The 14,937-nt window shown below is 51.1% G+C and overlaps 1 protein-coding gene across 1 annotated transcript in view; it reads left to right on the top strand.

Moving 5' to 3' along the window:
- SIM2 (SIM bHLH transcription factor 2) overlaps window positions 1-13,261 on the top strand; it is a 47,172-nt gene extending 33,911 nt beyond the window's left edge. The window contains exons 8-11 of the mRNA XM_058523075.1: window positions 7,960-8,107; window positions 9,437-9,605; window positions 10,206-10,614; window positions 12,822-13,261. Coding sequence (XP_058379058.1) covers window positions 7,960-8,107; window positions 9,437-9,605; window positions 10,206-10,614; window positions 12,822-13,261 — 1,166 coding nt within the window. The remainder of the gene's footprint in view (window positions 1-7,959; window positions 8,108-9,436; window positions 9,606-10,205; window positions 10,615-12,821) is intronic.
- Window positions 13,262-14,937: the final 1,676 nt, after the last annotated feature.

Raw genomic sequence — 14,937 nt, forward strand, 5'->3', positions numbered from 1 at the left:
TCTGGGAGCCAGTGCAGGACCCCTGCCTCAGTTCTGGTGCCGAGGGGAAAGTGAGCTGAGGTATTTATACACCCCTGCCACGGGTCATCAGCTGAGGGCTGCTCTCAGGGATGTTAATTCCTCTGCTTACCCCGCATCTGTCAGAGTGGGCTCTGCTGAAGAAAAGCCTCAGGAGGGAAATGGGGTGCACTCTCTGGTGGTGGGGGGGGGGCTGTGAGGAGGCACCGACCAGAGAGAAGCCCCTCCTCTCCACAGCCTCTCCTCAGCTCCCTCCCCTCCTTGGCCTCCAGGCTGCATGAAGGCGTTCTCCAGCCAGCCCTCCCTCCACAAGCTGCTCCTCGGCCCCAGCCCAGTCTGTCATCTTTGCCTTGCACACATGGGTCACCTCTCTGGTGGGCCCTGTCACCCTCACTGCCCAGGGTCCCTGTTGGCCGGCCAGAGTGTCCCCCAGACCCAAGCTCCTGCCTTGTGGGGGCTGAGGAAAGCCTCCCCCATGCTCTCCAGTTCTGTTTCCACTCCCGGCTTGATGCCAACGGCTACTGCTTCTCCTCCTGGTGGGGATGTGTCCAGCTGCAGCTCAGCCCCTCCCAGCCCTACCCAAGGACCTAAGTTCTTGTGTCTGGACAAGGCTTTTACCTCATGCTGTTCAGATAGACCCGTATGGGGACTATGTTAGCCCTCTTGGGCTGCCATAACAAAATACCACAGACTTGGTGGCTTACACAACAGAAATGTGTTCTCTCACAGTTCTGGAGGCTGGAGGTCAGAGATCAAGGTGTCAGCAGGGCTGGTTTCTTCTGATGCCTCTCTCCTTGGCTTGTGGATGGCCCTCTTCTCCCTGGTCATCCCTCTGTGCAGGTCTGTGTCCTAATCTCCTCTTCTTATAAGGACACCAGTCGTATGAGATTAGGGCCCACCCATATGACTCCATTTTACCTTAATCACCTCTTTAAAGGCCCTATCTCTAGATACAGTCACACTCTGAGGTACTGGGGATTAGGACTCTAGCATAAGAATTTTGGGGGGACACAATTCAGCCCAGAACAGGGACTTTCTTTACTATGTCTGTGTCCTCACCCAAGTAGTGGGCACAGGCCCTTTCCCACATTTTAGCTGGATAGGCTAGCTTGGGGAGGACAGGTGAGCAGTCTGTGAAAGCAAGATGCATATTTGAAATGTGACTTTTCAGTCCTATCACATAGTGCTTCGGTGACTAATGGCAGGGCTCAGGGGCCTGGCCCAAGGGAGGGCAGTGGGGCCGGGGCTTCCTCTTCCAGGCTCCTGCCCTCCAGGCTCCGCCCGGATCCCCACAGTGGCCACTGCTGACCTGGGACTCAAGTCTTTCAATTCGATCACAGCTGGAGCTGGCCTGGGGGTTGTCCCAGGAGTGTGGGCCCACAGGGCGGCCTTTGCTGCTTCCCTTCCGTCTGCCACAACTGAATACTGCTGGAGGTGGCCAGCGGCTCTGGTGACCACCCATCTGGGCCCCTCAGGACTCCAGGGCCACGGAGGAGCCTCGCCTCCTCTCACAGCGAGACGTACAGAGGGGTCTGTCTGTGCACTTAATGAGGTAACCAAGCACAGGAACAAAGCAAACAATGGCCAACACCCGGGACCAAAGGGAGGTTACTGGACTATCTTCCAAGGCCAAGCTTTCTCCACACTAGTGTCCAAAACCAAGGAATCCCTGGAGATGGGATGAAGGGCTCTGCCAGAGGCCTAATTGGATGCAAGAAAGTGGTGATTTTGGAGAACCAAAGTCAGCCAAATGGTTTTCACACATTCTTCAAAATATTATCCTAACCGAGAGCAGGAGTCCACAGGGTCCGAAGAAAGCAGAGCCCCTAAAGAAAGAGAATTCAACACCTTCCAGAAGGTCAGCTTCATGAGGAGACGCAGGGCCAAGCAGTCCGGTCTTTGGAGAGCACAGGCTTCCAGAGGTCGGCAAGATGGGGGCTGGGGCGGCCCTGGTACCTCGACCTCTGGGTCGGTGTGGGCCTGGGCATTTCCAGGTGAGCTCTCTGAGTCAGACTGTGCCAGGGCTTTCCCCAGAACCTTCTGTAAGGAAAAGCGAACACGGATCCTCTAGGGAATGCCTTTGACCCTCCCATCCCGTTCCCCACTCATGGCCTTGTGGGCTGAGGGCAGGCCCGGCAGCCCTGCCAAGTGGGCGCCAGCGCATGATACAGTCACGTGGCCTCAGGGAAAGGGGGCCCCGGCTGGGGCCTGCCTCCATAGTCTCTCTGCTCTCCTTGTGAAGTGTTTGGGACACTCTTTCTTGTATGTGGGGAGCCAGCAGAGGGTCCTGAGGGTGGGCAGGGGGCAGCCTGATGCACAGGTGGGGAAGGGATCAATATCGGTAGACTTGACCATTTGTATTGAGGACACTGGGCAGATTTCTTGAGGATGTGATGTTTTGGAAGAACCGTGGTATCCATGTGGCCAATCGTCCAAGGTAGTAGAGAATTTCACCCTACTCTCTGGGTAGGCCCGACTCCAGAGTGGGCCAAGCCCAGATCCCAAAGAAAACACAGGCCGTGTCCAACTATCAAAACATTTCAATGTCACAGAAAGGCTTCAAAGCCTGAATATGTGGTCTACAAATTTCAAGCCATAACGGTTATAACAAAATTATAGGACAGCTGGTATAGACCCATGGAGAACACACTCTAAATGACATGCAAGAGTCACAAACTCAAAATCTTAAGGGGCCAGGCATATAACATGAATGTATGAATGGGCTAGTGTAGGGCAATAGGGAGTGGTAGAGCCTGTGGCTAACAGGAGACCACATGACCCATCCAAAGGCATTCCGAGTACAACAATATGCCACCCACAAAGCATGTCTGTGGACACGTGTGGTACATGGGATACCAGTTTGCAACCACTCTATAGCACCACTATGGAACAGGGACAATGGTCTTGAAATAGAAGATCAATTTGAAAGGAGTTTTAATTGACATTACAGGGGATGCTAGCTTCCACAGCTGGCCTTGCTTGCCTCTGGACTGGAAATGGATGATGGGGTTTAATTCATACACAGATCCTTTTTGGATGCTGCCCTCCGAGCAGAGTCTGGAGGTAAAGGCAGCTAGAAGTGGCTTTGTCTTGCTGACAGAGGTGTGGGGAGCCTGCACATTAAGGGGGAACCATGAGCAATGACACAGTAAATAATCCAGACAGTATAGTTCGATCTACATGTTGTCCTGATCCCTGGAAGCATTCTTGGACATTTATAGATGTAGATTGTTCCCTCTGCTCAGTGCCCAAGGGGACTTGATGGGTTGGGCTCAGCCCATCTTCCATGGTCAGTGTCCCTTTGGAGACATTCCACAATGTGGCCCTTGTGGAAATTCTCCCCTAACGTGCTTCTCTCTTTCCCAGCGCTTTCCATGTCTTACCAAACAAACCGCTTCTGGCAGCAGGTGTAGAGCGTGGGGGTGGGGGTTTGTGTTGAGGATGTACAAGCATACTGAGATCTGCTCCCCAGAGGGGCACATGGCTTGTCTTCAATCTCACCCACTGCTCTTCCCCAAGGCCCCACCTGGCAGAGAAGACGAGAGCCAAGGGGAGCACAGGGATTGCATTTGCCATTTATCCCCATGGGGGATAGATTAGTCCTGTGGCTACCATAACAAAATACCACAAACTGCGTGGCTTCAAACAACAGAAATTTCTTCTCTCACAGTTCTGGGGGCCAGGATTCCAAAACCAAGGTGTTGGCAGGCCGTGCTTCCTCTGGGGGCTCTAGGGGAGATTCTGTTCCTTGCCTCATCCAGCTTCTAGCGGCTGCTGGCATTCCTTGGTTTGTGGCTGCATCCTCCAGCCTCTGCCTCCATCTCCCTCTGTGTCTGTGTCTTCTCTTCTGTCTCTTATAGGGACACTTGTTATTAGATTTAGGGCCCAGCCTAATCCAGCGTGATCTCATCTTGAGATCCTTAACTTAATTACATCTGCAAAGACTCTTTTCCCAAATACAGTCATATTCACAGGTTCTGAGGGTTAGGACAGGGAACAGATCTTTTTGGGGGCCACTATTCAACCCATGACAGGCATTTTTGGCGTCATTTTCAGCTCTCAAAATTCAAAACAGAAATAGAAATTATGCTCGAGGCCAAGGTTTACTTTCCTCCTAGAGGCTGGCTCCTAGCCATGGCTATGCCTCCAGGAGGAATTCCAGAGGAACCAGGAAGGCCACCTACTTTTCTGGATAGCATATTGATGGAATTAGAATTTCCATCCCAAGAGGCCTTGGGAAACCATGGCCACTGTCTTGCAGCTAGGCACGGGGCACCCTAGTTTCAGAACAGCCTTAGTCCATGATGTTGGAGATGCCACAGCATAAAGGTGCAAGGGGCAGGGCCTCTGCCCCCAGGATCTTACAGCTTAGGGGACATCTCCTCCCTCCCCTGGCATCACCACCAAACGCAGAGCCTTACTTGACAGCGCTCTGGCCTGGGGTCATTTCAGGCAGCTAATTAAGAACGACAGACTGGAAGGGGAGCTAGAGCAAACCGAGAGCATTGTGACTAAGTCTCTAGGATTTCAGCTTGGATCCATACGTTGACCATCGCCACGGGTCATAGAAAAAGCAAAGAAAAAAAAAATTCCATGTCTGTATTTGTTTGGTCTCTATATCTAAGCCTCATCATTGCAGAGTCAGGGAGGGTCGGAGAAAATAAAATCTCTACCACTTCTGCCATTTGAGTCTAATATAAAATATTTGGAATAAACTGGCTTACTGTAGCCAGATTTAAGAGGATTACAGATGGGTTTTAGGAATGTTATAAGAAATAAGAGGAAGTATAAAACACAAGATAAGAAAAAGGAGAAGTATGCGGTCTTATTCCTAGGGGCTTTACAGACGCTGCTAGGCATAGCTTTCAAAGTTGAAGAGATGAACAGCCTTTCTCTCGAAGAAAGAAGAGACCTCTTGGGAAATCCACAGGTGGGACCTCAGTTTGATCATATTGCCTCTCTTTTGGGGCCATAAGCAAATTGGTTAACTGAGTCTCCCCTGAACGTTGGCCCACCTCCACTCCCATATGCAGCTGCACCCAGAGAACCTTCTGGAGGCTGCTGCCCCCTCCTCTCACGGTGGCCACGCTGAGCAATAGGAGACAGAACACCTGAGCTTGGGCCCCAGCTGAGCTCTCAAGATCTGTTTGCTCCACTTTCCCGCCGATGTCGACCTCCCACGGTTGTCGTGGGGGTAAAACGAGGCAACGTATGTGACAAGGAGCTGGAAATAGAAACCGTGTATGTTTTCTTAAAAAGGCAAACCGCTGAAGGAGAAGCATCGTAAAGCCTATCTCTTTCTTGCTACCTTTGTCTACGCTCTGTAGCATGGGGTCTTGTTCCTGCCAAGTGAGTCTGCTGAGGTCTAGATGTTAAGCCAGGGCGGAAAAGAGCTGCTCTCTGCACTGTCCCAGAGAGACCCTCCCGGCCCCCCTAGGTGGGATGGTTGTTGCAGGGCAGGGCTGCCAGCTTCGTCCCTGGCTTCATCCCTAGGGGGTGTGGGGCCTGATGTCCGTTGCATTCCCACTTCCCAACCCCCATATGTACTGAGTGCCCAGGGAAAAATGAACTAATTTCTCATTCTGATTATAAAACTAATACCTCCTCATTGTTGGAAAGTTAGAAAATCAAAAAAAGAAAATGAAAATGACCTGTAACTGTATCAGTGTGATAATGAGAGTTAATATGCACTGAGCCGGTCATGCACGTCTGCCACTGTTCTAAATCTTCACATGGGTTATCTAATCCTCACGACAACCGGGTGATGTAGAGACTATGATTAGTCTCTTGTTGTAAATGGGGAAACTGAGGCATGGGGGATTAGGAGCTTGTCCGAGATCACACAGTGAATTGAGGTGTGTGTGCGCACACGCACTTTTTCTTCATTAGGATTATACTCTTTGCAGTTCTGAATCTTGCCTTTTCTTCATTTAACATTATATCATACACATCCCCCATAATATTACACATTCTTATTAATCATCATGTTAATGGCTGCATAGTATTCCATAATTTATTTGCCCTCTTCCCTATTTTGGACAGTTAAGTCTCCCCTCCCTTTTCTCCTGAATTATAAGCAGGACTGCGATGAATCTCTTTGTACATGAGTCTTTGTTTGCGTTACTCATAATTCCCAGAGGATCCATGGGTACGAGCTGTCAAACTGCTTTCCAGAAGGACCACACCAATTCATGCTTCCATCAGCACGACAATGCCTCTCACCATAGATGAGCCAGCATCGCCTGTTGTCATTTCATTATTTTTTGAGATAAAATTCACCATTTTCAGTGGTTTTTAGTATATTTACAATGTTGTGCAACTGTCGCCTTTACCTAATCCCAGAACATTTTCTTCATTCCAAGAAGAAGCCTGGTACCCATTAGCAGTCACTCCCGGCCCCTCTCATCCTCCAGCCCCAAGCAACCGCTAATCTGCTTTCTGTCTCTATGGATGTGCCTCTTCTGGACATTTCACATAAATGCAATCATGCAACATTTGTTTATTTTTTAACATCTGCTGATTTGATGGATGGTATCTAGCTTTGAGTTAAACAAACAAGTTCAACATTGTTAATCATTTATGTTTATTCTTTGGTGAGCTGTTTGTTCATGTCTTTTGCCCGTATTGCTTTTAGGGTCTTAGTGTTTTTATCAATCTACATGAACTCTTTATATATTAAGGCTAATAACTCCTTGACTATCACATTGGCAGCAGTTTGTCTTCTGCACCAGACTATTTTGCTGCAGGTGTTAAAGTGGATGATAAAGAGGCACGCTGAACGTGAAAAGAAGCCACAAAAGGCGATGCAGAGCCCAGGGAGGGTTTGGATGGAGAGCAAGGAGGCTCTGCCTAGTGGCACATGATGGGGGCTGATTTTCTGTGTCTGTGAGCCTCCAGTGCCAGCTAGTGCAGTCACAGACTCGGCCTCCTCCCCAAATCCTTGCTCAGGCAGCTGCTAGTTACGGCCCTGGGGCCAGCTCTGCCTTGAGAAGCAGAAATGTCCTGTAGCTGCAGCTGGGCATCCAGGGGTGCCTTTTTAGACTTTCTCTAGCCTTCCCTCCCTGGAGAAGGTTAACTTGGGCTTTCTTTTCGCTGCTGCCCACCCCAAGCTTCTGGCACTTTTCTCACCCTCCAGCTTTCCCCCACTGCTCCCCTGCAGGCCCTGAGGGAGTATCAGTGTGGTTTATGGGCATACGGAGGCTTTGGGGGCAAGCTGCTGGGTCGCGCAGAGTTTGCACCCATGCGTAGAAGATGGGCCCATAGACCTAATTTTCAGGAACTACACAGTTAAGCAGAGGTTTTTCCTACATGAGCAACAGAGGAAATTAATGGGCCCAAAGAAAACTGGGGTTAATAAGCAGAAAATATTAACAGCAATAGAGTAACAAACAGGTTCACTGTAAATACACACGTTCCAGGGAACAGCAAATATAGGCAACAATTTGACACTTAGTTGAATGCACTTAACTTACTATTTTGTTTAAATAAGTCCATCACTCCCCCCGCCTTCCGCCCCCGCCTATTAAGGGTTTGGGGGATAATAACATAATAGTGGCATTTTGGAAACTTAAAAAGCAAATCCAAATTGATCACTCTGCCAGGTGCAAATGTTGTTCGGGGGCTAATTGTTTCCCCCAGTGAAAGCAGTGACTATTAAATTAGAGTTCTTAACGGAGGAGGGAGGGATTGCTCTGTGGACCCCTCGAAAGGCTTGACAAACATCTTGCGTGCGCGTGCGCGTGTGTCTGTGCGCAGGCACGCACCTCCCGCAAGAACGCACCTTCCTGCGAGGAAAGCACACTTGCTTTGTCAAGTTCTCCAAGGTGTCACTGACCCCAGAAAGGTCCAGAACCAGGGCTATAGTTCATCAATGGGGGCAGCGTCGCCAAAGGTGGGGCCTGCTAATTGTCCCTCGGGATTCGTGTCACCTTGTGCTTGCAGTGCTGGTGAAGGGTCAGGTCACCACCAAGTACTACCGGCTGCTGTCCAAGCTGGGCGGCTGGGTGTGGGTGCAGAGCTACGCCACCGTCGTGCACAACAGCCGCTCGTCCCGGCCCCACTGCATCGTGAGTGTCAATTATGTCCTCACGTAAGTCAGACGTATTTGTTTCTCTCCTTCTCCCCTGTCCCTCCTCAGATGGCTCAGATAAGCTCCATCACTCTCTCTCTTTCTGGAACTGTTCATTTGTCTCCTGTTTTGTTTTTATTTGAACAGTCTGGTCGTTTGGGAAGGTCCAGACTGTTTCTGTGCTGACATTGAGGGCCAGGTGCTAGGCTGCGGTGGGAACACAGGAAGAGAGGGGCATAGCTTAGGATTGGATTGGAGAGCCCAGGTGAGGGGTGTGGGTGGGCAGAGGGTGAGCGGGGCCTGCCCCCCACCTTGAGCAGGTAGAAATGGGATACATGGCTCCGACTAGGAATACAAACTTATGCTCTCCCACAAACATTTGGGTCATCTTGTGTACACCATTTGGGACAGCGGATATCTCCCATTTTTTCCCTTGTCTTCCTATATAGCCTCTTGCAAATGATGGTGACTGTTTGGCCCCTTTAAAACCCCAGAAGGTCAATTTCAGTCGCAAATACTTTTAAGACCAATAGAAGCAACAGGACCTAAGTCCACCGGGGACCATATATTACTCTCCACCCACCATGGCTATTGTATGTTAAATCACCTTGCACCCAGCTCTGGCCCTCAACTTGAGATCCTTGCACTTCCCCCACCCCCACCCTGAACAGGTTCTCATGTGCCTTCTACTGCAGTGAGAATTTAGGCTCTCAGTTCTTTCACAGAATGATTGCCAGGACTCTGGCTTTTGTTTTTGTTTTTAGAAGTGGAGTGATTTTAACAAAACTGTAGGGGAGAAAGCATTTTAGCTTTCTTAATGATTCTTCCTGAGCAAACAGGTGTGGGCTGGTACTTTGGGTGACTTCCCCTCCCATGAATGTGACCCTGCCTAGTTGGCTCTTTAGGGCAGAAATGAGCCCCTAGAAGCCAGGCTCTTGGACCCTCAAAAGTTCTCCCACCCACGCTGGATGCTAAATAGAGAAGCAGCCAGGCCACAGATACTCATTGATCAATAGTGTGTCTTTCCTTTTTGCCCTGACACCCTTCCTGTGGCCCATGGCATCCCCAGGAAGTGTGTTCGGGGCCTTATGGGACTGGAGAGAGCTGCCCCAGCCTCCCTCGATTCCTGCCAAATAGCACTCACCTCACTCAGCATTTCCTGAGGTCTTTGAGCCCCAGGGCTGTGGAGTGGCTTTTATGATGAGGGTGAGCCGTCCTTTTCTCAAACCCCACCCACATCCGAGCTCCGCGAAATGATACACTGAACGAACCCGCTCAGGGGATGGTGCCAGGGAAGCCAGTCTCCACCACAGCCCGCTGGACATGACTTGTCCCACTCTTGCTTCTCAGGGATATTGAATACAAGGAACTACAGTTGTCCCTGGACCAGGTGTCCACATCCAAGTCCCAGGACTCCTGGAGGACTGCCTTGTCTACCTCACAAGAAACTAGGAAATTAGCTAAACCCAAAAACACGAAGATGAAGACAAAGCTGAGAACAAACCCTTACCCCCCACAGGTAACACACATGTCCTGCAGGGGCGGGCGTGGCTGACATCTGTCCGGGGGTTCAGGACGCCAGGGCACTTTAAGGAATGACGAGCCTCTGATTGCCTAGCAGGGGTCTCCCTGCCTGGAAGATTCCCTGTGGAGTGAAGCAAAGTCCCTCTGGCATGTCTTACCCACGCGACATCTGGGCATAGCTAACATCGGGGTGGACCAGTTGGATTTAGGAAAAAGAAGACTAAATTGGGAAAGCTAAAGTCCATATAAATGTGGATCAGAACACCAGTGCATTGTGTTTCTACAGCACTTTTTTTTAAATGAAAACCTTCCCTCTTTTTTTCCTTCTTTTTTTAAGTAGTTTGCAAGCTCTCAGAAATAGGAAGTGGCTACGTCTATCTGGTGTGCTGTGAGCTTGGGGTGGAGAGATCTCTTTCCACCCAGGGTGTGGGTCACTGGGGTACTGTTTGCCATGCACCTGTCCCCAGTGGGACCTCGCAGTGGTGCCCGGGGTGGGTCCAGCCCTGGGATGCGGTTGGGCACCATAGGATCAGATCTTGTGAGCCTGGAAGGCAGTTTACCACGGGCCCCTTCACCCGTCTTCTCTGCCCTGCAGCAGTACAGCTCGTTCCAAATGGACAAACTGGAATGCGGCCAGCTCGGAAACTGGAGAGCCAGCCCCCCGGCCAGCGCTCCGGCTCCCCCAGAACAGCAGCTCCATTCAGAAGGCGGCGACCTTCTGTACGCTCCGTCCTACAGCCTGCCCTTCTCCTACCATTATGGACACTTCCCTCTAGACTCTCACGTCTTCAGCAGCAAAAAGCCCATGTTGCCGGCCAAATTCGGGCAGCCCCAAGGATCCCCGTGTGAGGTGGCACGCTTTTTCCTGAGCACGCTACCAACCAGCAGCGAATGCCAGTGGCATTATGCCAACCCCCTAGTGCCTAGCAGCCCGTCTCCAGCTAAAAGTCTTTCTGAGCCGCCAGTGAACACTGCTCGGCACAGCCTCGTGCCAAACTACGAAGGTGGGTCATGTTTGCACGGGGGGAGGAGGCAGGACTGTGAACAGCGGTGGTGGCGGCGGTGGGTGGCAGATGGAAAAAGGATCCTCACGCTTTGGGCAAACTTTTCCTTTTTCTACTTCTAAGTAGGAATTGCTATACTTTCCTGCTCTCAATGCGAGTGCTTCAGCAGACTGATTAAAGTTGGTTGACCGAGTCCGTGTGCCTCGTGGGCACTGGTGACAGTATAAAGGGCAGAGGAAATGGGTGTTCGCCACCCTCCATAAAAATCCTGGCCTTGCTTGCTCCCCGAAAGGCAGACAAAGTGGTTTTCAAAACCAGCTCCCAGGTACTGAGAATGCCCCGGCTGCATTTATTTTACAAGATTAGTTTCCACTCCACCCGAAAATGAATATGGGAGGCTATTGGTTTTCTTCCCATGCCAGTTTTCAAAGTGGGGAGAACTGTGGTGGAAATTCATAGGCTCAGGGACAGAAATGCCACTCACCCACCCAGGCAAATAACATACCCTCCCAGGACTCAGTTTCTTCATCTGTCAAATGGAGTCATAAGCCATGGGCTAGGCCTACCCCAGGGCTTGGCACACCGTAGGTGCCTGCCCATTACATGCTAGTTCAACAGAGACAGGAAGGGCCCCTCAGCCAGCTCTTCCTGGTGGCAGGCAAGCAGAGGTCCTCTGTGGAGGTGCCACCAGCTGCCCCAGGCCCAGACAGACCCCTGTTTGCTCACTGGACCAACCTCAGGCAGAAGGTGTGGGTTGAGGGTTAGCTGCAAGAGGTGTATTCTTGTTTTACCCAGACCTAACTCCTGCTCAGAGTGTAGATCAAGATGGTGCAAATGTCCTGCAGGGGCCACCAAATGCCAGGTAAATGTTACGTGCCCCAGAAAAGAGTCACCCGCTTAAAGAAGAGAGCTGCCTGGAGTCCCCCCTTCCCGCCTCTTTCTTTCTCTCTTTGGAGGCAGGTAGGGCTCTACTCCTCCTCAGGCTGCTTTGGGAATCTCTTGCTCTATGCTGTGACCCAGTCTTTACAAGGCTGTGAGATACATTTTGTCTCCAAATATGAGTAGAGGGATAGAGCATGGGGGAAATCTAACCCTCTCGGAGATTGCCAGGACATGTTTCTCAAAAGCAGCTAACTTAAGACAAGAGCAGACCAGGGGCCCCAGCAGTGCAGCCCTGCCCTTTGGCCTGGATCTGTCCCAGCAGCCACTGATTCCTCAGATTTGGATTCCCAACACCCATAGTGCATTGGATCCCTCAAATAACCAAGGAATGAATTTCCCCAAACAGCCAAGGAAAGACAAAGGGTTTTGATAACGCTGAAAATATTATCCACTAAAGATTGACTTGAAACATTTATTTTTCTTTGTGTCTGGCAGTTAGCCAATGATATAACACACCGTATTTGATTTTTTTTTTAATTGCCATTTTGAAAGTGAAAGAGGTTAATAAGCACCTCCTTAGTCACACACGGGGAAAAATGGACCCAAGGTGCTAATCTGGGGCAATTTGTGATCCACTTCTTTAGTCTTTTTGGTATTAAAGGAAGACAAAGGTCTTAAGGTAAAAAAACCATAGGGAGCTAATTGATTGCAGGCATCTAATTAGTGAGGGTGGTTATTACTTTCATTATGACAATACTAAAGGGGCAGGGTGATTATACTCCACCCTCCCCACTGAAGGATAAGCAAAATAGATCAGGGCCGACTGTGGCCACCTAACTCTACACCCGTGGAAGCCTCTAGACCAACGCTGTCCAGTATGGTAGCCACTAACCAGGTGTGGCTATTGAGCACTGAAATGTGGCTAGTGCGATGAGATGTCCTTTAAGTGCCTGCACTGCATTTCGAAGAAACAAGGAACAAAATATCTCAATAATTTTAAAATATTGATTACACACTGAAATAATATTTTGGACATGTTGCATTAAATTAAGTGTATTATTCACATCACTTCCACCTGTTCCTCTTCACTCTTTAATGCGGCTACTAGAACATTCCAAATTGCATCTTGCCATTGGACAGCGCGGGCCTGGGACGCACGAGGGGCAGGGGCGATGGCGGCTCCGTGGGTGGAGCGCGCGGGCGGCGCAGGTTGCTGGGGGCCGAAGGGTGGTGGCGGTTCCCAGGCCCCCCGGGTTGGTGTGGCGTTGGGCATGTCCCCTTCCTGCCCCGCGCGCGGGCGTCTAACCTGTCGCCTGTCCCCGCAGCGCCCGCCGCCGCCGCGCGCAGGTTCGGCGAGGACACCGCGCCGCCGCCGCCGCCGAGCTTCCCGAGCTGCGGCCACTACCGCGAGGAGCCCGCGCTGGGCCCGGCCAAGGCCGCCCGCCAGGCCGCCCGGGACGGGGCGCGGCTGGCGCTGGCCCGCGCGGCGCCCGAGTGCTGCGCGCCGCCGGCCCCCGAGCCCCCGGGCGCGCCGGCGCAGCTGCCCTTCGTGCTGCTCAACTACCACCGCGTGCTGGCCCGGCGCGGGCCGCTGGGGGGCGCCGCGCCCGCCGCGCCCGCCCTCGCCCGCGGCCCCGCCGGCGCCCCCGAGGCGGCGGCCGCCGCGCTGCGGCCCCGGCCCCCCGGCCCCGCCGCCGCCTCGCCGCCGGGCGCGCCCCTCCCGCACTACCTGGGCGCCTCGGTCATCATCACCAACGGCAGGTGACCCGCCGGGGCCGGACCGCGGGGTCCCGGGGCCGTCCCGCCGCGCGCAGGGCTGCCCGCACGGAGAAGCCATAGGCCAGGCCTCTTGGGCTCCTGTTTTCCCAAGTCCAGCCGACTGGAGAGGGGCGAGCTGTATATGCACGATTTAAATTAATTTATACAGAGACAACTATTTTAATAGAACTCCGAAGCCAACGTTTAGATTTTTACCGTAGAAACCATAAACGCCGCTGTGGAGGGCTGAGACACGGCGATGCTGGGGGACACGACCGCCAGACCTTTGTTCTCCAAGAGCCAGGTTTCTGAAAGGGCAGAGCTGGGCGTCCCCCACTTCCCACGTGTGACCTCAGACTACCCCGTCTTTGGGATAGTTTCCTCACCTTGAAATCAGGCTCGCGCCCCTTGCCTTGTTCCCGATGCTCAGTAACAGGCCTACCGGGGGATTGAAGGGGTTTCCACTCCACAAATATCCTCCACTTGAAGGAGGGAACCCCACCCTGAAGTAGTCAGCCATGCCAGGGGGATGGCGGACCTCCTGGATTGAGCGCCCTTTTAGATTCTGAAGTCAAGGCAGATGTGATGAGTTACGTCCCATGAACAGACAACTCCCCTGTCTTTAAAAGTCATTCATGAATCTCATTAAAAGTTGTTTTTAATTTAACCCTTTCTTCAATACAGAAAACAAGCCAAGACCAAGGGGGTGGACATGGTTGTGCTTCACAAGTACATTTACAAGCTCTTACTGCCTCCTAACCTATGAACTCTTGATAACACCAAAAATAGCACCTTCAGAATATATTGAATAGGCATTAAATGCAAAAAAAATATATATAGCCAGATATTTTATGAAAACGACGTGGATGAGTTAGGTGCCCGATGCGATTGGCTACCCCTGTCAAGTTTGATTACAAGGCAAAATTCCCCTGGCCCACACAGACCTGTAATTCTCTAGGCTCGTGTTTGCTACAAGTAGTGCTAATAAGTTAGTTAAAATGCATGTGCAATATGGAAAATTGTCAATGGACTGCGCCTCGTGGAAGAAAACCTGCTAAAGGGATGTAATGAAAATGATGTGTACATTTTCTTCAGCATTTTCTGCATTTTATACCTAGCAGGAAAACTCCGTATGAACGTGTCATGTGTGTAACAGGTAAACAGATCCTTTTATAAAGCGCCAGCAGTGTTTTAAAAATAAACCTCCATTAATTTTTATTTTTATATTTTTGCCTCAAGATTTCACCATTTGAAAATCCTATCATGGCTCTGAAGCGGATCGATGCATGGAACCACCGTCTTTCAATTTGCTCCACACTATAAACACTCCATCATTCTGCCACTTTTTCAAAAATGGTTTACTTTCAGGAAGCTCCACCTTTCTGAGTGGAAAGGCTTTTCACAAATGTTTTTAACTCATCGTTCTAGAATCAAAGTGCACCTACATCGACTGTTCTCAAAATGTGAAACGATCCGTTGCCAAGCCAGTGTCATATGAGGACCTGCCCCGTGCCCTCGCGTGCTATCAGTTGCCTTATGGTACAATTTGCAAATGTAGGCACATGCGCCGTGCAGCGAAGGGGCTGGGTCATAAGAATCGGATGCATACACCTCTATACTGCACTTAGCTATACCTCATTAGCAGCTGTTTGAATGTGTACACACAAAATAAGCCTGGGGTAG

This window comes from Diceros bicornis, chromosome 27 (assembly GCF_020826845.1).
Source record: "Diceros bicornis minor isolate mBicDic1 chromosome 27, mDicBic1.mat.cur, whole genome shotgun sequence".
Lineage (NCBI taxonomy): Eukaryota > Metazoa > Chordata > Mammalia > Perissodactyla > Rhinocerotidae > Diceros > Diceros bicornis.